The sequence below is a fragment of the Lynx canadensis genome, chromosome A1 (genome assembly GCF_007474595.2).
Source record: "Lynx canadensis isolate LIC74 chromosome A1, mLynCan4.pri.v2, whole genome shotgun sequence".
In the NCBI taxonomy this organism is placed as follows: domain Eukaryota; kingdom Metazoa; phylum Chordata; class Mammalia; order Carnivora; family Felidae; genus Lynx; species Lynx canadensis.
In genome coordinates, this window is record NC_044303.2 from 88,414,133 (window position 1) to 88,440,908 (window position 26,776).

The 26,776-nt window shown below is 49.7% G+C and overlaps 1 protein-coding gene across 3 annotated transcripts in view; it reads right to left on the minus strand.

Moving 5' to 3' along the window:
* Nucleotides 1-1,131: 1,131 nt before the first annotated feature.
* Nucleotides 1,132-26,776, minus strand: part of SNAP47 (synaptosome associated protein 47) — a 51,401-nt gene continuing 25,756 nt past the window's right edge. Inside the window, exons 3-5 of one of the 3 annotated variants that reach the window (XM_030315497.1) lie at nucleotides 23,221-23,711; nucleotides 12,655-12,779; nucleotides 1,132-1,605 (exon numbers count right to left, since the gene is read on the minus strand). In XM_030315497.1, the coding sequence (XP_030171357.1) occupies nucleotides 1,456-1,605; nucleotides 12,655-12,779; nucleotides 23,221-23,711 (766 nt within the window). In that variant the 3' untranslated portion in view covers nucleotides 1,132-1,455. Of the gene's footprint in view, nucleotides 1,606-7,261; nucleotides 9,402-12,654; nucleotides 12,780-23,220; nucleotides 23,712-26,776 lie in introns of those variants that run through there. The other 2 variants (XM_030315506.1, XM_030315513.1) reach the window with 2 other exon arrangements.

The window sequence follows — 26,776 nt, forward strand, 5'->3', positions numbered from 1 at the left end:
TAGCCCTGGATCAGAGCGGGCCCTGAGTCAGTGACAGGTGTCCTTATGAGACAAGGGAGGGGGGAGTTTCAGTCAGCCATTTGGTGATGGAGGCAGAGGACTGGGGAGACACGGCCATGAGCCCAGAACTCCTGAGGCTCTGGCAGTCAGGAGAGGCAGGAGAGATCCTCCTGGAGCCTTCAGAGGAAGCATGGCCCTGTGACACCTTGACCTCAGTCTCCTGGCCTCCAGACCTGTGAGAGAAACAAGCCTGCTGTCCTAGGCCCCCCACTTGTACTTCATTAGCAGCCCCAGAAAATTAGCACTATACCTGCACAGCCAGAGGACAGCCACAGGAGAGCCTATTCCAAAGCAGTCTGCAGGTGGCCCGGCCTGTGAGAGAAGGGCTCACCCACTTCCGCACTCTGCCCCCATCCTTTCCTGAGGGGCCCTCCCACTGGGATCCCAAGCAGAAAGCAGCATCAATATGTATCTTCAAAATACATTCTAAAACTACGGTATCTCTTCTATTTCTGGGCAGAAATGGGGCATCTAAAGAAAAAATCGACACTTTTTAAAATAGGTGCAATATGTATTATTTTCACACTTGGCTAAAAACTGGCAGGGGACGAACATTTCAGGTGTTTATAGGATGACCTCCAGATGTACTAGACTTCGGGTAGAAAATCACAGCACAACCAGGAAGGAACTGGCCTGTCCCTAGAGAAGGACAGACTGAGGGTACTGGGGCCCACGCACAGTGGCCCAGAGAAGGGGGGGGTCTCGGGCCTGAATGTGGTCCTGCAGAAGGGCTCTGCTCACGTAGCACACAGAGTTAGGGGGGCAGAGTCAAAAATCAGCAGACTTCTTTACCAGAGACTTAAATTGCCCTTTTGCACCAAGCAAGGACAGAGAAACAATGAAGACTCTGCTAGCTGTGCTGCTGGCCATGCAAAGCAGCCTTGAGCACTGGGGTCAGCTTCAGCTGCTGTCCAGGCTCCAAGGGGCTCAGTATGAAGGGGAGTGGCCTGCACAGGAGGGGGGAGTGGGGTAGGGGGGAGCCCTGCAGGGAGGAGGAATGGGGAAGGGAGGGCAGGGAGTGGGGTTGGGGGGGGAGCAGGGGCGTCAGTGGGGGGAGGAGAGGGAGGGAGAAGGGGGATAGTGGGGGGGAGGAGTGAGGGAGTAAGGGTAGGGAGCAGGGAATCAGGGCCCAGGACAGGTGAGAGCAAGAGGAGCTGGGCCACCATGGGGGTGGCAGGCCTCCTGGAGCTTCTCCTCCCCGCTGGGGGCCATGGTCAGCATACAGTACACAGGGAGCCAGGCCCCTACAGCCAGGCAGGCCTGCACCTCCCAGGGCAAGGGCCTCCAGGTACCGCCTAGCCCTGGACCCAACTTCCCGGGCTTTCTGGTCAAGGAAGCGTGCAGGTGTTGAGAACAAAGCACTCAGGGAAGTGACTGTCATGCTTTCTTGTCCCTCTAAGTCAGTTTTTCTTTGCCCTCCGATTGTGCTTGTCGATGGGTTAGGGTGGGTCCGGTCCACGGCGGCGGTGATGTCATCCAGGGCCTCGTCCGCCTCTCCAGCTCTTGCCTCGGTGTCCAGGGCAGACCCTTGAGTTCCTCAGGAATCTGCAAGAGAGGCACATGTGGCAGGGGGGGATGCCTTTCTTCAAACTCTCAAAAACAGTATCTTCCGTCACGTTTATAGTGCTTAGGAAATGTGTGTGAGTCAGTAGGGGTGATGCACACTTTGCCCTCCAGTCCTGGATCTGGGTCTTCAGCTGGCCACTCAGCAGCATTGACCCCCAGGGCGGGCAGCAGGCTGGAGTTGACAATGCAGCCTGGGGGTCTGTACAGTCACTGTCTTCAGTACCTGTCTGCACCCAAGGACCCAAACCCAGACTAGCTGGAAACACAGGATTTACAAAGAAAAGCCAAACCACTTTCTCCTTGTGTTTTGACACTTTCACATACAAAGCACCCAAGGGAGGTGAGATAGTGGAGCACAATCCTGCGGGCTGAGAGGGGAGGAGGGACGCTGACAGGCTGGATTGGTGGCCCCGCGCCCCATTTCTGTGGCTCCGTCACACGTCCAAAGTCTCACACGCTGTAAGAGCAGGCGTTTTACTGCAATTCTACTGAGACTACTTGCATTGTGAAAGGTACTTTAACTACGTGCGTGCTGAGCCTGGCTTTAAAACTTTAATATCCTCAAGCTGACAACAAAAAGGAATGATTTTAAGAGAAATCTTATGACCAACTACCTGCAATAAATGTTAATGCCAGTTTCAGGGAAAGTCGGGTCAGGACAAAGGGCCTGCAGAATGTGATCGTCGAGGGAGCACGGGGTGCCTGTCCTGCCCTCTCCCAGCGGGTCCATGGCCCGCAGATGACTTCTAAGTCCTTGGTCATGCAAGGACGAATGTCAGCAGTGACTGGCCCAGGGGACACAGCGGGGACCCCACAGGGCGCCATACCGCGCACTGATATCACCCCCACTGGCACCACCAGGTGACACCACAGCCTAGGACTGGCCACACCTCAGGGGACAGCACACCAGTCCCCAGGTGACGTCTCGGGAGGCATCGCAAGAAGCCACACCTGCACTGCTGGCTGCCACACGAGGAAGAGAATGGAGGCAGGGAGGTGGCCGGGAGGATGAGCAGATCAGCTCCTTCCTCAGGAGTGGTGAGGCCGGAATGAGCTCACAAATGGGAGCAAGCTGTCAAAACTATAAAGCGCCATGTGAGGCGCGCCCCTGCCAAGTCCTGGAGGCTCAGCTGCAGGAGCACCGCGACAGCCTGCTTCATGGAGGGGCCGGCGGTGAGGAGCAGAGGTCGCTGTGACAGAGGCAGGCTGGGCCCCTCACCTCTCTGCGAGCCCAGCATCACCCCCGGAGCCCCGTCCAGGCACGGAACAACAATCCTGACCCGAGGTAGCAGGCCTCAGACACCAGCCTTGCGCGCCCTCTGGGAGCCGCTGAGTCACTGGAAAAACTGGACGGAGCTCTGGAAGTATACTGTGGGGTCAGTCGGCTCTGAGGGACGGGCTGGATGACCTAATACAGGAGGTCTTTTCCATCGCGTTCCTATGACCTCACATGGCTGAGGCCCAAACAGCACAATAAACAGTCACCGCTCAGCACCGTGTGAGGCAGGTCCCTCTCCCACCAACCACCCCTCCCAGCAGGCCTCCACCTTCAGTGCACCAACGCGGCGCTCCAGGAGGTATGCACACACATGTCCCCGGCAGGCCGGCCTGTACTACCCATGTGCACCCTATTCCACACCCACGAGGGACCCCCTGTGCTGGGCCATCTATGTCCCTGTCAACCCCACCAAGCATCTTCCAGACCAGCAGGATCTGCACTTGAGCAGGCACAGGTGCACCTGTGCTGATGGCATGGGCTTTTAGTAAGGCAGCTACTGGCCAGATCTCACTGGGAAAGCACACAGGGACACAGAACTAGAAAAGGAAGTATGTTGTCCTGAACCCAACCCAGCTGGTGCTGTCAGACAAGCACTGCTAGTAACGCTGTGGCGCTTGAGCATCTGGCCTCCTTCCACCCCGTGCCCACACGCTCGCACAGACGTGTGACTCTGGGGGCTGAAGCCACACACCCACGACCTCATCCCGGTCAGCCCAGATCTGGGTAAGGACTGTGGATCCCCTGCCATGCACCCCAACTGGTCTCTAAGAGCCTTCAAACTAGCTGTGTCTCAAACCAGGCCCAGGTAGCTTGCCCAAGACCCTAAGCTCAGGGCCAGTCAGTGCAGCCCTGATGTGATGAGCCCACAGGGATCATGGTGTGATGACCCAGGTCATAGCACTCAGACAGCCATGCGAGGGGGTTAGGACCCAGGCCTGCTCTCGTAGCCCTGAGCAGGCTATGGCAGATGTCCTGCCTATGGAGAGCCACAGCTGGGACTTGAAATTTTCTAACGTGCACATTTTCAACAGTAAGTATTATGACTGTCAACAATGCACCCTATTTTACCCCATCAAACCAAGATATTCTCACTTCAGCGTGAGGTCAACGCGAACAACGCTAACGAGACACATGCTTTCATCAATTGCCGAATGGTGTACTCCCAGCACACCTCAAGCTGGATAAGCCACACTTCCAGTGCTCAGCAGCCACATGTGGCCCATGGCCATCGTGCCAGGGAGCACAAGACCACCCCACCATGTGACAGCTCTCCCAACAGAGCCGCACCCCTTCGTGGCCCAGCGCATGCCTCTTGCCAGGATCCAGGACCGGCTGACTCGCCCACAAACGCGGAGCATTCTGTTGAGTGTACAGTCCAAAACACGGCACGTTCCTGTTGACTTGCCGGACTCTGAAAATGTCTCTCTGAGACGCCTTCTGTGCAGCCCGTGAGGAGACCCTGGCCGGCCCGCCAAAACTGTGCTTGAAATGAACTGATACTGCAGAAATAACGAGTGCCCTTTATAGCCACCATGTCTGCCAATAAAATTACTGAGGACACTGTCAGGCTAAGAGTGCGCCTCGCATGCTGGTGTGGTGTTCTTCCTTAAGAAAGGGGCTGGAGACACTAAGCGGCACCATGTGCATTCCACAGAACACAGGGTGAAAGAATGGGGGAGTAGCAAGTCTGGCCAAAACCTGAACAGTTGTTACTGCTGTGGCCCAGGATGACAAGCTGTCTCGTCAGCAATGTCTCATGCTGCCAGTCTCTGAAGGATCAGCAGGCCGCTCAGAGGAGCCATCCCTGGGCACTGCCTCAACCCGGCTCCACGGCTCGTCCTCAGGTCCCTGCCCCAGTGACAAGCCATCTTCCTGGACACATGTGAACCTACACAGAAATGACCTGAGTAAAAGCACACTGAGTTTTGGGAGGAAGCAACTTTCGTAAACTACAGAGAAACACATGGTGCACACAGCACAGGCGAGGCACAGACAGACACGAACAGGCACTGCCGGGAAAGCTCGGTCCCCCGGCAGGGCACTGGGCCCACTCGGCAGCTTCAACAACCAGGAGAGATGCCTGGATGGCTCGGGCCAGCAGCGGGTGGCGCCACGTGGTCCCCAGGGCAGAGAAGTTACTGTGCTCTCTCTGTACTGGCCATATGCCAGGATGGCTTGTACCTCCCGACACCACGGACCGTGAGATAGTGGCGCAGATGACACTCTCATTCTGTTTATAATAAATGATGGAAAAACAGCTCATCCAGCAAGGAAGGTCCACTTACAACACGTGTGTTTCAATGTAAGCCCCTTACCACAAGCTGTCAAGGTGTGAGAATCAGAGGAGGAGGCAGAGGCCCAGCCCCGCTGTGAGCCTCCAGGGCCCTGGTTGTCCAGCCTCCGGCTCTGACCACGTCACTGTGCAGGGGAGGGACACAGAGCACAGAAGGATGGACCTTCACGTGTGCACATCTGCAATGTGCTAACTCCCACCGTCTGAAGAAGAAATGCCTTGTTCTGCCTCATGATAAAACCCACAGGATTCAGAGTACCACTACATCAATATTCAGCACCTAAAGTGAGTTAGTATTAGTGAGACTGTCTGCCCTGATCTTGTTATTAAGCTGACTCACTGAAAAACTGTGAATTTTCTTGCAGTGAGAATTAGTAACCATTTAAGAACAGAGCTGGGATAAATCAAGCTGTCTGCAAGTCCAAATAGTTCTTCCAGTTGGGGCCATTAATATGCTATAGAGAAGGTAAAGAGGGAAACACTGGCCTCCAGCACAGCCAAAGCTCTGGAGGCTGTAAAGAACATTCTAGGCTACGATCTGTCACATTCAGCACTCATAGACCACCCCCATGTCCCACCTCGTCCGTTCTGCTGCATTCCTCGAGGCCCTGAGGGCTGTCTGTGGACAGCAGCACAGGGTTCTCTTCTAGGGAGGCCCCTCCTCAAGACCGCCTCCCTGTGCAGTGGGTGGAGAAGTGGACTCACCAGGATCCTATCCCGAGAGTGAGACATGGGCAGCTGCGTTCAGGGATCCCTCAGCCCTCAAAGTGGGCCGACTGGCCTGTCCAACTCAGGGTCCAGGCAGGCAGGCACACGGAACGCCGCCCAGGACTAGGGAGGCCCGGGCACCAGCTCACCATCAGGTCACCATGGGATCCAAGTAGGACTCACCCCAGAATGCAAGAAAATAGAGGTAAAGGCCTAAGACCTGCATCCCACACGGAGACATGTTCAAGACCTAACTAGGGAAGGGTGTCCGTGTTCCTGGGTTGTAAGATGGCGTTACGTCCCAAAGTGACCTACACATTCACCACAATCCGTGTCAATTTCCAGAAGCCTTTCTTCCTCCCCAGAAGGAGGAGGAATCTCCAATCCCTCCTCCAATCTGTCTGAATTGCAACGAGCCCTTCAGGGCCAAGCAACCCTGGAGAAGGAGACTGAGGCAGGAGGACTCACAGCTCCCCACACCAGTGTGGGAAGGAGTGTGTGGAAAATACTACAGGGGGAGTGACCCTGGGACCTGGGAGTGGCAGTGGGGCCCAGACATACAGACACAGTGAATGCACACACGTGGGCCATCCACACACTGTGTACTTGCTGCAGAAAGGAAAGTGCAGGTGCTTCAAGACCATCAGCCAGAAAGCTCGGTGCGCAGCGAGGAAAGCCTAGTGTGGATGGACACACAGGTGACTGCAACCTGAAGGAGGTTCCCAGAGCAGGTGACCTCAAGGAGCAGCACAGGAGGGCCACGGCTGGGAGCTGACACTGTACGGACTTGGACACAACCGCACACTTACATGTGAGTATTCACTACAACAGCACACACAGGGTAAAGTGCTGAGGCGCGCCATCCTGAAATGTCTGCACTTTAAGGTGTGGGGTTCCCTTGGAGCTGAGGCAAGAGGAAAGCATACACTCCTGCCTGGCTCCCCCTGCTCCTGCCTGCCCACCCCACCCCAGCCCCCGCTCCACCCTGTCCCCCCAGCTCCTACCCTCCCTCGTAATTGCTCCTGCCCTCCCAACCCCACCCCACGCTCCACCCTGCTCCCCCCACCTCCTGTCCTCCCCACCCCACTCCACACTCCACCCTGCTCCCCCGCCAGCTCCTGCCCCCCTCACTCCTGCTCTCAACCCAGGCTCTATAGCCCTCAACCCAGGCTCTATAGCCCCTGCTCCTGTTCCCCAATACCTGCTTCTGACCCTACCCACTCCTGCCGTCCGTCCTGCGCTCTGCCCACTCACCTCTGCTCCTGCCCCTGAGCTCCTTCCTCAAGCTCCTCTCTCCCATGCTACTCCCCTTTCCCCCCACCCCCACAACCATGCTCCTCCTCCCTGAGCTCCTGTCTCTAGCACCTCCTCCCTCCACACAGCCCAGCAGCTGCTCTAGTTGGGGCTGGCACATTCTAGAATCTGTCTGCGGCACTGCCTCCCCATCCACGTCTCCGGGGCAGTGGAAAGGGCACAACGCGTTCCCAACCACCCAGACTGCAAGGGAGCTGCCCCTCCTCAAAGCCCAGCTGTGTCCTGGCGATGCCCTGGGGCCGATCACCACGGCCAGCGATTTCAGGGGGCAGCATAGGAGGGAGGGCATGAAGCCGCAGCAGGCAGGCCAGAGCCAGGACCCTAGTTCCTAGTGCAGGGCCCATCCCAGGATGCCTGTCTTCTCACTGAGATGTCAACGGTCAAGGATGTCAGAGGTTTCCAAGGCTCTTCTTATGGTTTCACACAAGTGACACAGGACATGATATCAGGGCATTTTAATAACTTACAAAATAACAGATACTGAAAAGAGGGGCCTAACTCACCAGTAGTATCTGGACTGGCATCAAAACCATAAATACGAGTGGCATCGTAACCTCCCGTACCCCACAAGCAGCACTGCTTTTCCCATAAGTGATGAAAATGACTTGGAAGGGTTCAGGGAAGATACAGGACAGTAAGAGAACGGGCAGGGGGAAGGGTAGAAACCTGAAATGAGTTCAGCACCCACTGCTCAAACATCAGCAGTCACTCCAAACAGCTCAGGGCACTGAATCCAGCCTCTTGGCCAGCAAGGACACCAGCAGTTCCCATCCCCGAGCAGAGCCCAGTCCAGCAAGGTGCCTGCCTGCCTGTGCCAATGCCCCTCCATGATCTCACCAGGATCTCACATCCTGAGTCCTCACCCTGCACCCCCAGAAAGGGGACCGAGACCTCACAGCCTGGGTTCTCACCCCCGCACCCCCAGAAAGGGGACCGTGAGCTCACAGCCCAGGTCCTCACCCCTCACCCCCAGTATGGGGACTATGACCTCACAGCCCGGGTTCTCATAACCCCACACTCCCAGTACGGGGACCATGACCTCATAGTGTGGGTCCTCACCCCACACCCTCAGAATGTGGGACTGTGAGCTCACAGCCCAGGTCCTCACCCCGCACCCCCAGTACGGGGACCGTGACCTCACAGCCCGGGTCCTCACCCTGCACCTCGAGAACGGGAACCGTGACCTCACAGCCCGGGTCCTCACCCCCACACCCCTAGAACAGGGGCCGTGACCTCTACAGTCTGGGTCCTCACCCCGCATCCCCAGTATGGGGACTGTGACCTCACAGCCCGGGTCCTCACCCCTCACCCCCAGTATGTGGACCGTGACCTCACAGCCCGGGTTCTCAACCCCTCACCCCCAGTATGAGGACCGTGACCTTCACAGCCCGGGTCCTCACCCTGCACCCCCAGAATGGGGACTGTGACCTCAGCCCGGGTCCTCACCCCGCACCCCCCAGAATGGGGACCGAGACTTTACAGCCTGGGTCTCACCCCACACCCTCAGAATGGGGACTGTGACCTCACAGCCCGGGTCCTCACCCTGCACCCCTAGAATGGGGACCATGAGCTCACAGCCCGGGGTCCCACCCTGTACCCCCAGAAAGGGGACCGTGTGCTCACAGCCTGGGTCCTCATCACCCCCACACTCCCAGTACAGGGACTGTGACCTCACGCCCGGGTCCTCACCCCACCCCCAGAATGGGGACCGTGAGCTCACAGCCCAGGTCCTCACCCGCACCCCCTTTATAGGAAGGGCAGGAGCATCTGGTGAACCCTCCTTTGCCACGTCTGTGGCTACACGTCAGGCTGCGGTCCCTGTACCACGGTCAGCAGGGAAAGCTAGATCAGGAGCAGACAGGGCAGTGGGGTTAAGACATGATGGAGAAAACTCCCAGCGAGGGGGAGAAACTGCATCCAGCAGGCAGCGGACACTGCTGTCCTGACAAACAGGCCGCAGTCCCAAGGCAGGAAAGGCCAGCGCATCAGACGCGAGGACATGGTTCACGGCGCTCTGCCAAACCCGTCCCAGGGAATCCGGTGCCTCTTCCAGTCCCGTGGACAGTGGCCGCAGCGGTGAGAGCTGGCCCGCTGCGCTGAGCACGCTGGCCCCGGGGAAACCACAGCCGGTCGTCTCTGTCAGCATCCGAACTGCTTTCCACGTAACAACTGTAACGGCATCTGCCACAGAAACCACAGCTGAACGGGAGGGGGGTTGGGGGGGTGGGTCTTGCATTTCTGTTTTCCCCAGAAATTTACCTCATTCCTACTTTCGCTTGAGCTTCAACTACAGCTAAGAATTCTTGTCTAAATATGAAACATGTGTTTCACCTCTAGAGGACGAGGTCCTGTGGAGCTGGGCCCTCCCTGCAGGGGGGGGAGGCAGCTGGCTGGTGCAGAGCCCTGCTCTCCTGCCAGTGCTCCCCAGCCCACTACCCAGGGGTCATTGCTTCCCCCGCCCTGCAACTGGCGTCCTGACATCACGGCTTGGTCACTGTGGACAACGGTCAGGACTAACCCCAGGGACGCAGTGTCTAATGGGGAAGGAGGCACGGGAGCCCATCTACTCACATCCTGACCTGTACCACCTAGGGAACAGACTGCTGGTTTGAATTGAAGGGGCCTTTCAAACCACTGGACGCCACCAGAACCAACAGATGAAATCCCTACACTTCCTATCAAAAAGTCACGCTCCTGCCTCGGCCTCAACACAACACCGGTGGGATGCCTCATAGGAGGGTGGGAGAGGGTCCCCGATCCCCCCAGCCTGAGGCCTGTGTGCTCTCATCCTCTCTCGGAGAACGGGGGACTTGTCTGTTATAGGATAAAGGGTTTCTCAAGGCCTGAAGCTGTGTTCTGCAGTCCAATAACGCGGGTCACAAGGAGTAGTCAGTAACCTGCAGAATTTGTGGTTGCAGCTAGAAAGCAGCGTTCCTATGTGTCATTACTGAAAGTGACTAAGTTAGACCAGGGGAAAGAGTGACAGCTCATGCATATTTAAAATATCCCACAGCAAGATGAATGCCTTTTTCCAAGGAGGAAATGGCCCAGCTTAAAGGAGACCGTGCCTCTGCAGATGCATCAATAGGACTTCTTAAAAACAGGTTTAAAAGACGAACGGTCTTCCTGTGTGCCCTGTGTGGAAGAGTGAGGTGCCACTGACGGAATAGCCTCTCCAAAGCAGAGCCTGAGTCTGACAAAGTGTCTAGCTATGAACCAGGGAATCCAAGTTTTCTCTACAAATATACCATGAATGTGAACGAGGAAGGGCAGAGAGAGAAGCTGTATACACGCAGGCGCTTTGCTGAGTGTCCTGCGTGGGGCCGCGTGGGGTCCTGAGCGGCACAACACCACACACACCTCCCTGAACACTGAGGACTGATGTCTGGTGAACCCAGGTGAGCGTGGCAGGGTATGGGGGTTTCTACCAGTTCTTCCGTTCTACGACTTGCACTGAACATCTACGAGCGTGCACATGCATGATGTCTAGGCATTTGCTTCAAAATTACTTAAAAAGGAAAAAAGTTAAATCACTATTGTCCAGCAAGACATAGGAAGACAATTAAAATATTCCATCTAATATTGTTTAAAGTTCTACTTCTGGACAAAAAGAGGCAAGAATCCAGTGTCACAGCCCTTGAGAGAATGTGGGTGAGTGTGCTCAGTTGTACACCCCCTGTGGGGCACCTGCACACATACATACACACACACACGGACATACAGACATGCACACAGCACATGCACACACAGCACACACACAGATACATGCACCAGCAGATGTACACATACACAGCACATGAACACACAACACACACACAGACATATACACGCGCACAGCACATGCACACACACGCAGACATACACAGACACATACACAGCAAATGTACCACACACCACACGCAAAGCACATGCACCCAGACATACACAGATACACAGAGTACATTGCACACTACACAGACATACACACACACAGCACATGCCACACACAGCACCACACAGACATATACACAGGCACAGCACATGCACACATATGCAGACATACACAGACACATGCACAGCACATGCACACACACCACACCACAGCACATGCACACAGACATACACACATGCAGAGTACATGCACACATACATGGACACACATACACACACACAGCAAACACATGGACACACATAGCACATGTACACATAGCACACAACACAGACGCATGCACAGTACATGCACATACAGATCACACATGGACATACACAGACACACAGCACACAAACACACAGACACACGCAGAGTACATGTACACACATGCAGACATACACATACACATGCACAGCACATGCACACACAGCACACATACAGATATACACATAGGCACGGCACATGCACACACACCACATGCACAGCACATGCACACAGACATACACAGACACACACAGAGTACATGCACACACACAGCCCACACACATACAGACACATGCACAACATAACCACACACACAGACGCATGCACAGCACATGCACACACAGAACACACGCAGACATACACAGACACCCACACAGCATACACACAGACACATGCACAGCACATGCACACATAACCACACACACACACACATACACACGCGTAGCACACACACATGTAGACATACACATACACACCAAAGCACATGCACACACAGACACACATGGACATAGACACATACACAGCACTCTCACACAGAGCACACACAACGGACATACAGACATATGCACAGCACATGCACACACACGCACAGCACATGCACACACACACATACACAGACATATGCACAGCACATGCACACACAGCCTATACACAGACACATGCACACACACCATACACACAGATGCATGGATAGCACATGCACACACACGTGGACATACATAGATACACACAGCACACGCACACAGACGTATGCACAGCACATGCACACATACAGCCCACATGGACATAGACACATGCACACACATGTGGACATACCATACACACACAGCACATGCACACACAGACACACATGGACCTACAGACACACAGCACATTCACACAGAGTACACACATGGACAGACACACACACAGCATATGCACACACAGCCCACACACGGACATACACAGGACACATGCACACACAGACACACGCAAAGCACACGCACATATACAGACCACGCAGAGCACACACACAGTGCACACAAACACAGTACACATGTATGCACATATCTGCACATATACAACAGGCAGGAGCGGCCACAGGCAGACCATGTGTGTACAGGCCCACTGGCGTGTCTGCACGTCACCAAGTGCAAAGACCCAGAACAAGCACCGCTCTTTCTCTGCTCTCTGCATTTACAGAGAGCAAGATGCACGGTGGCCCATGTACACCAGCAGGGAGATGTCTGCAGGCGCCACGGCACCGGGAGTGCACATTACCTGTCTCAGTTCCTGGGCGTCCCCTCGGAAATGAATGGCTGGGTCGTCTGCAGCTGGAGTGGCTGGCTGTCCTGGCTGCCTGGGCAGGGCTCGTGGTGCACGGCCCGGTCCATCAAGCCCAGACGCTGGAAAGGAAAGTCAAACAGCCGTGACATCTTCCTGGAGGTGCGAATGACCAAGAACATTCAGAACTTTACACGGACTGATGTTGAGGGCTCGAGGGCCGTCAGGGCTCTCTCACACACGCACTGGTCCACAGCCTCTGTGCCTGCTGGGGAGGTGGGTGTGGCAGGGCCCTGTCCCTGAGCTCTGCTACGCTGGGCTGGGTGGGGGCTGCCCGAGCCTCACTCTCACCCCAGGTCCACGCTGCTCCCTTAGCCTTGCTCTGACTGGAGAGTCAAGGTCTGGTTCTGTGGCTAACATCTGAAGAAAGGCCCACGAGTGGTCGTTATCCTTCTCTGGGGGAAAAGACCATACGTTTGGAGTATCAGATGTACCATGTGCTGACCCCTGGTGAAACGCCCAGGAAATCCCCTGCTGGAAACTGCAGCACCGAGTCTTACCCCACACAACGCTGTGGTTCTCCAGAGCACAGGAAATGGCCAGCAGCTTGGGCCAAGCAAAGCTGAGTGTGCAGCTGCGCCGAGCTGGGGGTGAGTCAGAGCGCTACATGTGGCCCGGCACTGCTCAGGGGTGTCTCCCGTCCCCCAACACCTGCGCCCGGTGAACTCCTGAGGAGCGGAAGGGCAGACAGGCCCTCCTGTGGGGTGCAACCAACCTCCATCTGCAGCCCTGGGGCATCAGTCAGGGTCTGTGGTCTGCCCTTCTCCATCATGCAAAGCATCCAGGTACGTGGCATAGCCACGTTTATATTAGGGAGCTGCAGAGCAGAAAGTGCACAGGACGAGAGTCAGCTGTTTGGATGCCAGCATCTCTGGCTTCTGTGGGACAGGAGGCGCAGAAGGGCCACCCCAGAGGTGGTGAGCAGTCATCATAGCAGCCGGATGAACGCACAGTCAGGAAAGGAAGAAGGATGCTGGTCTGGGGCGAGCTCCACACATACACAGACTCCCCTGCTACTTGAGTTTCTCCACATAACTCTTACACAGTCATCCTCCCTGAGGAGCAAAGGAAGCACGGCCTCGTCCAGGACAAGTGCAGGCTGGGTGAGGACAAGACACAGGTTTCTCAGGGTCCTGCAGAGGAAAGGGGCCCAGGCCACACAGAGAGCACTCAGGAATGCATGGGCAGATCGGGGGCTGCGTGGAGGCAAGACCCTGGGTCTTGGCTGGCCTCTGCTGGAGGAGGCCCTGTGCAGGTGTGTGCATACCGTGTGTGTGTCCCATGAGTAGTGGGTCCATGGAGAACACCACACCCTCATCCAGGGGGTCCAAATGTCCTCCCAGACAAAACCATGCACACACATCAGGTTTTCTACTCCATTCTTTAAAAAAAAAAAAAAAAAAAAAAAAAGCCGGGGCACCTGGGTGGCTCAGTCAGTTGAACATCCAACTCTTGATTTTAGTTCAGGTCATGATCTTGTGGTTTGTGAGTTTGAGCCCCATGTCAGGCTCTGCACTGACAGTGTAGAGCCTACCTGGGATTCTCTCTCTCTCTCTCTCTCTCAAAAGAAATAAACATTTTTAATAAATAAATGCTGACTGCAACCAATGAAATTGCTTTCACAACCTGTGTTCTAAAATCTCCAAAGCCCTATCCTCCTCCAACTTCCTCAGGGCTTTTAATTAGCAAGGAACTTTCCATAGGCCGCAATTCAGTGCTGTTTGGCCTTAACGTGATCAAAGATGTCACCACCTACAATGTTACATAACGAAAAGCACTTTTCTGAAGTGGGCCACAGAAAAGCAGCATCAGAGCCCGGCTGGAAGAATGGAGGCCAAAACAGAAAACCTGGTCTACAGCTGTTATTAGACTAAAAGAAAGCCAGCTGACACACGTGATGTCACAGAGTTATCAGTGAGAACACAGTGAGTGCAGTTCTATGGCAAATTTCTTCCTCGGTGTCCACTCCCCGGTCCCCCGGGGCTCCTGTCCCACATCACACCGACGTGTCCCCCCACTTGGCCACACCAGCAGCAACCACCTTTCCTCGTCACCTGTCCCAGCATCACTCCACCTGCACACCGGCAGTCCCGTGCCGCCCCTGCACTCTCCAGCTGGGCCTCTCCAGCCGGCGTGTCCAAGACTGCAGCCCACGGGGCCCAACACTGTGTGCCTCCACCGCTGCTCACACACCTGCAGCTGTATTCTAGAGGGCTTGCTGACCTCTTCTGAATGTGTAACAAAAGGGGTTTTTACTTAACCAGAAAGCCGAAACAGAGAATTTTTCTTCCTGGAATATACTAAGTCAGGGCTATTTTTCATGAAGAGCTATGGGGTCAGCAGATCCACACAGAGCTTAGCACCCCCGTGCTCTGTACTGAGACCTGAGTCACTGACTAAGTGACTTCAATGCTCTGAAATATCTCCGAAGAAAAATCAATTTCAGTACAAATAGTTTCTGTCTCTGAAGTCATTAATTATCTCAGTTAAACAGAATCAGTACAAATCGTTCAAGGTACAAGGGAATGTACGGATGATTTCACTTTCTAGGAACGACGACTGGGCTGGGAGGGGCAGCTGTGGACGCACACCTGGCCTCACTGTGTGCCCAGAGCAAGGCCCAGCAGCTGCACCTGGGAGCAGAGCAGAGCCTCCAGAGGTCATTCTCCTTGTCCCTGGGACCCCAACACCTCAACGATGGCTGAGGGATGGGCCCAGAGAACATCAGAGGATGCTCCCACTCTGCTTACGCAGGAAGCACAGGACAGAGAGTGGAAACGAGGGAAACAGCAGTCTCCACTAACTACAACCACAACACCGTACTCTGCAAACGTGAAAAACTATAGAGCACACAGCTCGGACCCATGGGTTCTTGGAGGGGATCAAGTGGGTCAGAGCCACACAGCTTCCAGGGGGTCCACTGGGGTCAGGGAGTACCTGTGTCCTAGTGACCACACAGGGAGGGTATATGTGGTAGCATGGTTCCCGTGGCCTAGAGACCACACGGGTGAGGGTCTGTCTGTGGTCACTGTGGTCCCTGCGCCCTGGGATCAGGACTCTACCACCTGGAGCCAGAGTCTTAAATGAGCGATCCTGCACAGGGACATTACTGTCACACAGATGTGTGTACTGTTAGACACCCGGGCCCGTCCTGGGTGCTGGAGATGCGGTCATTAAGGTCTGGTCCGGAGCACACGTCCCAGTGTGGAAGCAGGACAGCCAAGGGGGCACTGAGGGCAGGCGCTGGGTAAGATCTCCATTTGGTGAGTGAGCAGGTGACCAGGGCCTCTTAAATAGGCAGTCAGAGAAGGTGACCAGTTGGCAAAGATGAAAGTAAGTACCCAAAACTCTGTAGAACACTATGCATGGGCCTTGCTCTTAAGTCCTCCTGAAACCTGTCAGCCCAAGATCATGAGACAACATAAGACAACGTGCCAACCTCCACACAGACACATCCCATGGGACACCACACGCGGTTGGGGACAGCAGGCGTGAGGGAATGTGGACAAAACGCGGACTTGGGAGAGCGACAGTGTGTGAGCATCGCTTTGTCAGGGGAATCGGTGTCTGAGACACGGGGACTCTGTACCCTCCTCGCAGCTTGTCCCCAAGCTGGAAGCTAGGCAAACACAGCAGTTTTTTCCACTGCTTTCCCCCAAGGTGGACGCTGCCCACCTGTGTCGTCCGGGCTCCCGAAGCCCCTGGAGACACCTTGGGCCGGCCGGGCCGCTGGCTGGGCCGCCTACACTGCACAGGATTGCAGAGATCTCCGGGAAGTTCCTCTGGGTCCTGTGACTACACTGCCACCTTCTGGCCACAGGCTCTATCACAACAGCAGCTGGAGATGTCCCGCCATGGTCTCCACCTCAGGTGCTGCAGCCAACAGCAGAGACACACAGCAAGTCAGACACCACTCTGCTCACAACCGGGGCCTGTAGCTCCTTCCCCAGCTCCCTCCTCACCACCTGCAGAAGCTCACAGGCAGGCAGGGTGGCCTCCCCAAGGGAGGACTCCATGTCTTGATCTGCACAGGCTGATGTTAGCCCTAAGGTGAAAACTCATGTGTCATCCTGATATGGCTCCACTCACTCCACGAACACAGGCCCCATCACTCAATCCAACCCGAATCTGGACCTTGCTCGGGAGGTGTGTGCGGACATGGCTGACGGTAGGTGACTGTGGCTTCCCTGAGGAGGAAGACGTCTGGCCCGTGGTCAGCAGCCCTGGCTGGTGCCCTTCCTGATCCAAACCCTGGCCGCAGGGCTCTGGCCCCTGAGCCATGTCCTGTCTCTGAAGACGCCAGCTCTAACAGAAACCCACGAACCATGAATATGGTGGAGCCCCACGAGGACAAGGGCTGTGGGTGCCCAGCACCATGTCCTTGGTCTCCCCTCACTGCCCAGGCCCCTTGGGTCAGGGTCTTATGCTGGCTCGTACTGCTCACCCTCCTTGGCCCTGTCATGGGCTTCTAAGTCTGGCCTTGAGAGAGGGGCCAAAGAAAAATCTGGGAGCGCCAAGAAAATAATTTTTTTAAAATGTTTTATTGTTATTTGAGAGAGAGAGAGTGCACACATGCGAGCAAGGGAGGAGCAGAGAGACAGGGAGACACAGAATCTGAAATAGGTTCCAGGCTCTGTCAGCAGCAAGCCTGACATGGGACTCGAACCCATGAGCCACAAGATCACGACTTGAGCTGAAGTTGGATGCTCAACCAACCGAGCCACCTAGGTGTACCAAAAAAATACGTTTTTTAAATTAAGTTTTTACGTTAACATTCCCAATGTCTTGGTATTTATGGGACCAGGTCTATTTTTAAGCACATTTCTTCTTGAAACTTCCATTTAGAATAACATCACAATATTCATGTGTTAGGGAAATTGGTTATACATTAGCACTGAAATCAATCACTTCAGAGAAAAAAGAAACCAGGACAGTAAAACCATGTCTCTTTAACAGACACCTGGCAATCAAAGTTAATAAGGAAGGACTACTGGCCTGTCAGAAAAATTGCTATAATATAGAAGTAAGATCACATATAACACCAGTATTAGAAAATACGATACTTTATGACTCTGGGATTTCTTAAGCTGGACTCAAAAACAAACTGAAGGGGAAACATGGTGGATGTGACCGCAGCAACATTAAACATTTCTGTGGTGGAAAATGACCATCTGGGAGAGGTACTGGTAGCCCCTGAAGTCAACAAGGGATACATATCTACAACAAATAAGGTGCTACTACAGATCAAATGAAGAAACAGCACGGTAGAAAAACAAACGGGATAGGCAGTCCACAGAGACAAACCTGTGAGGCCACAAAACAAATAAAAGGTGTGAGACACGCCTTCTCACAATCATTCACAGAGACAAAAATACAGACTAAAGACATGGGGTGCCTGGGTGGCTTAGTCGGTTAAGCATCCAACTTCAGCTAGGGTCATGATCTCACGATTTGTGAGTTCAAGCCCTGGGTCCGGCTCTGTGCTGACAGCTCAGAGTCTGGAGCCTGCTTCTGATTCTGTGTCTCCCTCTCTCTGCCCCGCCCCTGCTCACGCTCTGTCTCTCAAAAATAAATAAATGTATCCCACTCGATCATGGTGAATAATTCTTTTTATATGCTGTTGAATTCAATTTGCTAGTATCTTGTTGAGAATTTTTGCATCCATATTCATCAGGGATATTGGCCTGTAGTTCTTTTTTTGCTGGGTCTCTGGTTTGGAAATCAAAGTAATGCTGGCTTCATAGAATGAGTCTGGAAGTTTTCCTTCCTTTTCTATTTTTTTGAACAGCTTAAGAAGGATAGGTATTATCTCTGCTTTAAAAGTCTGGTAGAATTCCCCAGGGAAACCATCTGGTCCTGGATTCTTATTTGTTGGAAGATTTTTGATAACTGATTCAATTTCTTCGCTGGTTATGGGTCTGTTCAAGTTTTCTATTTCTTCCTGTTTGAGTTTTGGAAGTGTGTGGGTGCTTAGGAATTTGTCTATTTCTTCCAGGTTGTCCAGTATGTTGGCATATAATTTTCATAGTATTCCCCGATAATTGCTTGTATTTCTGAGGGATTGGTTAATAATTCCATTTTCATTCATGATTTTATCCAATTTTTTTTTAATGTTTGTTTATTTTTGAGACAGAGAGAGACACAGCATGAAGAGGGGAGGGGCAGAGAGAGGGAGACACAAAATCTGAAACAGGCTCCAGGCTCTGAGCTGTCAGCACAGAGCCCGACGCGGGGCTCGAACTCACGGACTGTGAGATCATGACCTGAGCCAAAGTCAGCCACTTAACCGACTGAGCCACCCAGGCTCCCCCATGATTTTATCTGTTTGGGTCCTCTCCCTTTTCTTTTTGAGAAGCCTGGCTAGAGGTTTAACAATTTTGTTTATTTTTTCAAAAAAACCAACTCTTGGTTTCATTGATCTGCTCTACAGTTTTTTTTAGATTCTATGTTGTTTATTTCTGCTCTGATCTTTATTATTTATCTTCTTCTTCTGGGTTTGGGGTGTATTTGCTGCTCTGCTTCTATTTCCTTTAGGTGTGCTGTTAGATTTTGTATTTGGGATTTTTCTTCTTTCTTGAGATAGGCCTGGATTGCAATGTATTTTCCTCTCAAGACTGCCTTCACTGTTTCCCAAAGCGTTTGGATTGTTGTATGTTCATTTTCATTTGTTTCCATATATTTTTAAATTTCTTCTCTAATTGCCTGGTTGACCCATTCATTCTTTAGTAGGGCGTTTTTAACCTCCATGCTTTTGGAGGTTTTCCAGACTTTTTCCTGTGGTTGATTCCAAGTTTCATAGCATTGTGGTCTGAAAGTGTGCATGGTGTGATCTCAATTCTTTTATACTTATGAAGGGCTGTTTTGTGACCCAGTATGTGATCTATCTTGCAGAATGTTCAATGTGCACTTGAGAAGAAAGTATATTCTGTTGCTTTGGGATGCAGAGTTCTAAATATATCTGTGAAGTTCATCTGATCCAATGTATCAATCAGGGCCCTTGTTTCTTTATTGATCCTGTGTCTAGATGATTTATCCATTGCTATAAGTGGGGTATTAAAGTCCCCTGCAATTACCACATTCTCAATAAGGTTGCTTATGTTTGTGATTAATGGGCTGCAGGGCTGGTTCAACATTTGCAAATCAATCAATGTGATACATCACATTAATAAAAGAAAAGAACCATATGATCCTGTCAATTGATGCAGAAAAAGCATTTGACAAAATTCAGCATCCTTTCTTAATAAATACCCTCGAGAAAGTCAGGATAGAAGGAACATATTTAAACATCATAAAAGCCATTTATGAAAAGCCCACAGCTAACATCATCCTCAATGGGAAAAACTGAGAGCTTTCCCCCTGAGATCAGGAACACGACAGGGATGTCCACTGTCACCGCTGTTGTTTAACATAGTGTTGGAAGTTCTAGCATCAGCAATCAGACAACAAAATGAAATCAAAGGCATCAAAACTGGCAAAGATGAAGTTAAGCTTTCACTTTTTGCAGATGACATGATATTGTACATGGAAAACCAACAGACTCCACCAAAAGGCTGCTAGAACTGATAACATGAATTCAGCAAAGTCGCAGGATACAAAAGTAATGTACAGAAATCAGTTGCATTCTTATCCACTAATAATGAAGCAACAGAAAGACAAATAAAGAAACTAATCCCATTCACAATTGCACCAAGAATCACAAAATACCTAGGAATAAACCCTAACCAAAGATGTTAAAAGATCTGTATGCTGAAAACTATAGAAAGTTTATGAAGGGAATTGAAGAAGATACAAAGAAATGGAAAAACCTTCCATGCTCATGGATTTGAAGAATAAATATTGTTAAAATGGCAACACTACCAAAGCAATCTACACATTCAATGCAATCCCAATCAAAATTGCACCAGCATTCTTCTAGAAGCTAGAACAAGCAATCCTAAAATTTGTATGGGACCACAAAAGATCCCGAATAGCTAAAGTAATACTGAAGAAGAAGACCAAAGCGGGAGGCATCACAATCCCAGACTTCAGCCTCTACTACAAAGCTGTCATCATCAAGACAGCATGGTATTGGTACAAAAACAGACACATAACCAATGGAATAGAATAGAGACTCCAGAATTGGACCCACAAAAGGATGGCCAACTAATCTTTGGCAAAGCAGGAAAGAATATCCAATGGAAAAAAGACAGTCTCTTTAAGAAATGGTGCTAGGAGAACTGGACAGCAACGTGCAGAAGGATGAAACTAGACCACTTTCTTACACCATTCACAAAAATAAACTCAAAAGGGATACAGGACCTGAATGTGAGACAGGAAACCATCAAAACCCTAGAGGAGAAAGCAGGAAAAAACCTCTCTGACTTCAGCCGCAGCAATTTCTTACTTGACACATCTCCAAAGGCAACGGAATTAAAAGCAAAAATGAACTACTGGGACCACATCCAGATAGATAGCTTCTGCACTGCAAAGGAAACAATCAACAAAATTAAAAAGCAACCTACGGAATAGGAAAAGATAGTTGCAAATCACATATCAGACAAAGGGCTAGTATCTAAAATCTATAAAGATCTCACCAAACTCCACACCTGTAAAACAAATAATCCAGTGAAGAAATGGGCAGAAGACATGAATAGACACTTTTCCAAAAAAGACATCAAGATGACCAACAGACACATGAAAAAATGCTCAATGTCACTTCTCATCAGGGAAATACAAATCAAAACCACACTGAAATACCACCTCACGCCAGTCAGAGTGGCTAAAATGAACAAATCAGGAGACTATAGATGCTGGAGGGTATGTGGAGAAATGGGAACCCTCTTGCACTGTTGGTGGGAATGCAAACTGGTGCAGCCACTCTGGAAAACAGTATGGAGGTTCCTCAAAAAATTAAAAATACTGATGAATAATGGATAAAGAAATTGTGGTTTATATACATAATGGAGTACTACGTGGCAATGAGAAAGAATGAAATATGGCCCTTTGTAGCAACATGGATGGAACTGGAGAGTGTTATGCTAAGTGAAATAAGCCATACAGAGAAAGACAGATACCATATGGTTTCACTCTTACGTGGATCCTGAGAAACTTAACAGGAACCCATGGGGGAGGGGAAGAAAAAAAAAAAGAGGTTAGAGTGGAAGAGAGCCAAAGCATAAGAGACTCTTAAAAACAGAACAAACTGAGGGTTGATGGGGGGTGGGAGGGAGGGGAGGGTGGGTGATGAGTATTGAGGAGGGCACCTTTTGGGATGGGCACTGGGTGTTGTATGGAAACCAATTTGACAATAAACTTCATATATTGAAAAAAAAAATTAAAAATAGATCTACCCAATGATCCAGCAATAGCACTGCTAGGAATTTACCCAAGGCATAGAGGAGTGCTGAGGCAGAGGGGCACTGGTACCCCAATGTTTATAGCAGCATTTTCAACAGCCAAATTATGGAAAGAACCTAAATGCCCATCAACTGATGAATGCATAAAGAAATTGTGGTATATACACAATGGAATACTACTTGGCAATGAGAAAGAATGAAATATGGCCTTTTGTAGCAATGTGAATGGAACTGGAGAGTGTTATACTAAGTGAAATAAGTCATAGAGAAAAAGACTGATACCATATGTTTTCACTCTTATGTGGATCCTGAGAAACTTAACAGAAGACCATGGGGAAGGGGAAGGAAAAAAAAAAGTTAGAGAGGGAGGGAGCCAAACCATAAGAGACTCTTAAAAACTGAGAATAAACTGAGGGTTGATGGCAGTGGGAGGGTGGGGAAAGTGGGTGATGGGTATTGAGGAGGGCACCTGTTGGGATGAGCACTGGGTGTTGTATAGAAACCAATTTGACAATAAATTTCATATTGAAAAAAAAAGAGAAAGAAAATAAATAAATGTAAAAAAAATTTTTAAAAAGAAAAAAAAGACTAAAGATGTGACCAAGATGTTACCTGACACCCATCAGGAAGGCGAGCCTGAGGAGTCAGGTGGTCCCAGGCTGTCCAAAGGCATACGTCCAGCCCCACGCTCTCCATGGAGACACATGGGAGGACTCCATGGGCCCTCGCCAAGGCCTACAAACCCACAAAATGTATCTGCACGGTTGTCCAGGATTCTGATTCCCAGACACATTCCTGGAATGGGCCCAGGTCGGGGGTGCAGAGCCGGCATGTTAGTGTCAATTAAGTCCCACAGAGGAAAGAGGTGAAAACACCTACCCTGGAGCCCTCCTCTGTTCTGGATAGAAAGCAGACTCCGGAGAAACCTGCCTGGCTCCCATTTGAGTGTGTGGTACACCTGAGTCTGGGACTTGCCCACTTCGAGCTGGTAGGAACTAAGGAAAGAGGCCCGAAGTTGTTCTCACCTACTAACAAATGCACAGTTGCTGGTGCCTGGAAACCAGCAGCTGCTCCAAGCAATGCCTCAAATGACGGACATGCCACAGGCATGCTGCATTTGACCATGATTCTGGAGACTTGTGCAGGGCCTGTACCAGCGGTCACTCACCTGTGTGCCACATGGAGCAGCCCTTCTCTGCTGGGGAGGAGGTTTTGGTGCTGCTGGGTGTCACGGCGTCTCCTAACACCTCCATCTTTTTGCTGAACTGCACCTCCAAAATGGGGATGGCCTCTGGCATCCTGGCAGATATCAAGTGATAGGCTATGTCAGGCTTCCCAATGAACCGCTGGCGGATGCTGATCTCATAGGGCGTGTGAACCTTAATGTCATCCACGTCTTCTCTTTCGAACCTGTGCATGAGCGCAGAACTCGAATCATGGATTTCCAGTCCAGACACTAGGACGGTGAGACTCCCTGGTTTGACATGGGATGCTGTTCTCTGGGAGACAACAGCAGGAATTCTGACCACTACCCCTTCCTTCCCAAGAGCTTTGGGACTAGCCGTTGAAACGTCTCCCTTAAGCTTTGTTTCTGATGGCATCTTCCAAAGCTTGGAGCTAAAGGGCCACCAGGAAGGGGACTCCAGCTCTGTCAGCAACCTAAAAGACCAAACAAAACACAGAACAGTCAACGGGGTTTCAGCGCGTTTTCTTGAAGACTGCTTTAGCCTTCATACAGCACTTAGCCATTTTACAGGGCTACATTTTACCCAAGCACTCCATGAAGCAGAAGAGCAGGAATTACTACCCCGTGTTTTAGAAAAGAAAACCGAGGCCAAGAGCATATCTCTTCTGTCTACAGACACAAAGCTATCAGTAATAAGCCCACAATAGAAACACATGTCTTCTGGGGTGCCTGGGTGGCTCAGTCAGCTAAGTGTCTGACTCCTGATTTTGGTTCAGATCATGATCTCGCAGTTTGTGAGTTTGAGCCCCAGTCAAGCTCAGTGCTGACGGTGCAGAGCCTGCTTGGGATTCTCTCTCTCCCTCTCTCTGATTCACCCCTGCTGGCACTCTCTGTCTCTCTCTACAAATAAATAAATAAACTTAAAAACAATTTTTTAAAATAAAAATAAAAAGGAAAAGAAACACATGTCTTCTGAAAAATGTTGCTCTTTTCAGGTTTGACCCTGGGTGATTCTGACTCCAAATAAATCCTGATCTGAATCTGTAGAGAGCCATCGGATGGAAATTTCTGCAGTAATCTGTCTGTCCAATATGGTAATAGGCACATGTGGTTACTGGGCATCTACAGTGTGGCTCCTAATGCAGGACTGAATTTTAAACTTAATTACACGTGGCTAGTGCCTACCATATCAGACAGTACAGCTGTAAAATAACCACTAATAACACCACGAGATCTATCTTGTGATGAAAAAAAAAAATAGAAGCAGGAAAGGAAAAGCAAAGGAACAAAGATCAAATGGAAAAAATAGAAAATAATCAAGGTGGTAGACTTAAATATAGCCATATTAGTAATTATATTAAATGTAAATAGACCAAATCCTCTAATTTAAAGGCAGATTGTCAGCCTGGATTCAAAAACGAAAACAAGACACAGCTATATCTTGTTTACGAGACTGTGAAATATAAGGGCACAGACATGTCAAAAGCAAAGGTATTGGTAAAAAGATGCATCGTGCCAGTAGTAAACCTTAAGACAAGGATGTTACCAAGGATAAAGACAGACAATGCATAATAATCCATCAACAATCCACCAATCCAACAAAAAGACTGAATACTAAACAAGTATATCTGACAAAATTTCAAAATTCATTAAGCAAAAACTGATAAAACTAAAAGAAGAAATAGACAACCACAGTTGTAGGTTTTAACAAATTTCTCTTCATAATATAGCAAGAAGACAAAAACAATTAGTAAGAATATAAACACTAAACAACTCAACTTGATTGATATTTATGGAACCAACATCCATCTGCTGAATACACTCTTTAAAGTGTATTCAGAACATTAAAAAAATGTAACACATCTCAATAAATTTCAAGTATTGAAATCATACAGAGCATATCCTCTGTCCTCAAACAAATGACATTTGAAATTAATGACAAAAGGCTAATAGAAAATACTCAAATATCTGGAAATTAAATACGATTCTAAGTAAAGGGAATCAAAAAAAATCTGAAGTGAGTGAAACAAACCAATATGCAAAAAATGGCAGGGTGCAAGTGGAGCAGTCATGAGGAAAATTTATAGCTTTCAGTGGATGTTGGAAAACTTCTTAGAAGGATTTAAAATCAGCGATTTAAGCTTCTGTCTCAAAAAGTTATAAATTGAACCCAAAGTAAGTAGAATAAAGGAAAAGCAGAAATCAATGAAATCGAAAACAGAAAAAAAGAAAATATTAAAAAAGCCAAAAGTTGGTTCTTTGAAATAATTAAAAAAAAAAAAAAAAGAAAACCCTTACAAAAAATGATCCAAAATAAAACAAAGAAAACACATATCACCAACATCAGGAGTGATGGAGGCATCACCATAGAGCCTTTAGCCCTGGAAAGGCTCCTAGGGGATACCATACCCAATTTCACACCAATAAATTGGACTTTTATGAAACAGACAAAACACTCAAAAACCACAACCTTCCAAAACTGAAGCAAGAAGTAGTTCAAGAGTATGAATAGCCATAACGAAGTAGCAGAAAGAGAAATTGAGAAAAAAAGAATCTCACTTACAGATGTACCAAAAATAATAAAATACCTTAGGAATAAATTTAACCAAGGAGGTGGAAGACTTGTACTCTGAAAACTATTAAGACATTGATGAAAGAAATTAAAGATGACACATAGAAATGGAAATATATACCATGCTCATGGACTGGAAGAATTAATATTGTTAAAACATCCATACTACCCAAAGCAATTTACAAATTTAATACAATCTCTATCAAAACACCAAGAGCATTTTTCACAGAATTAGAACAAATAATACTAAAATTTGTATGGAACAACAAAAGACCTCAAATAGCCAAAGTGATCTAGAGAAATAAGACCCAAGCTGGAGTTATCACAATCCCAGATTTCAGGATATACTACAAAGTGACAGTGATCACAACAGTATGGTATTGGCACTAAAACAGACACACAAATCAGAGGAACAGAATAGAGAGCCCAGAAATATACCCACACTTATAGGTCAATTAATCTATGATGAAGGACACAAGAATATGCAATGGGGAAAAGACAGTATCTTCAACAAATGGTGTTGGGAAAATTGGACAGCCTCATGCAAAAGAATAAAATAGGACCCTTTCTTACACTTACACAAAAATAAGCTCAAAATGGATTAATGGATTAGATGTGAGACATGAATGCATAAAACTCCTAAAAGAAAACACACACAGTAATCACCTAGACATCGGCTTTAGTAACATATTTGTGGATATGTCTCTTTAAGCAACGGAAACAAAAGTGAAAAACAAACGGTTTCATTTTTTATTTTCATAAAATAAAAAGCTTCTGCACACCAAAGGAAATCACTGATAATACAAACAGATAACCTGCTGAATGGAAAAAAGATATTTGCAAATAATACATCTGATAAGCAGTTAATATCTAAAATACATAAAGAACTTATACAACTCATCACCAAAACAAACTAACAAACAACCCAATTAAAAACTGGGCAGAGGATCTGATTAGGCACTTCTC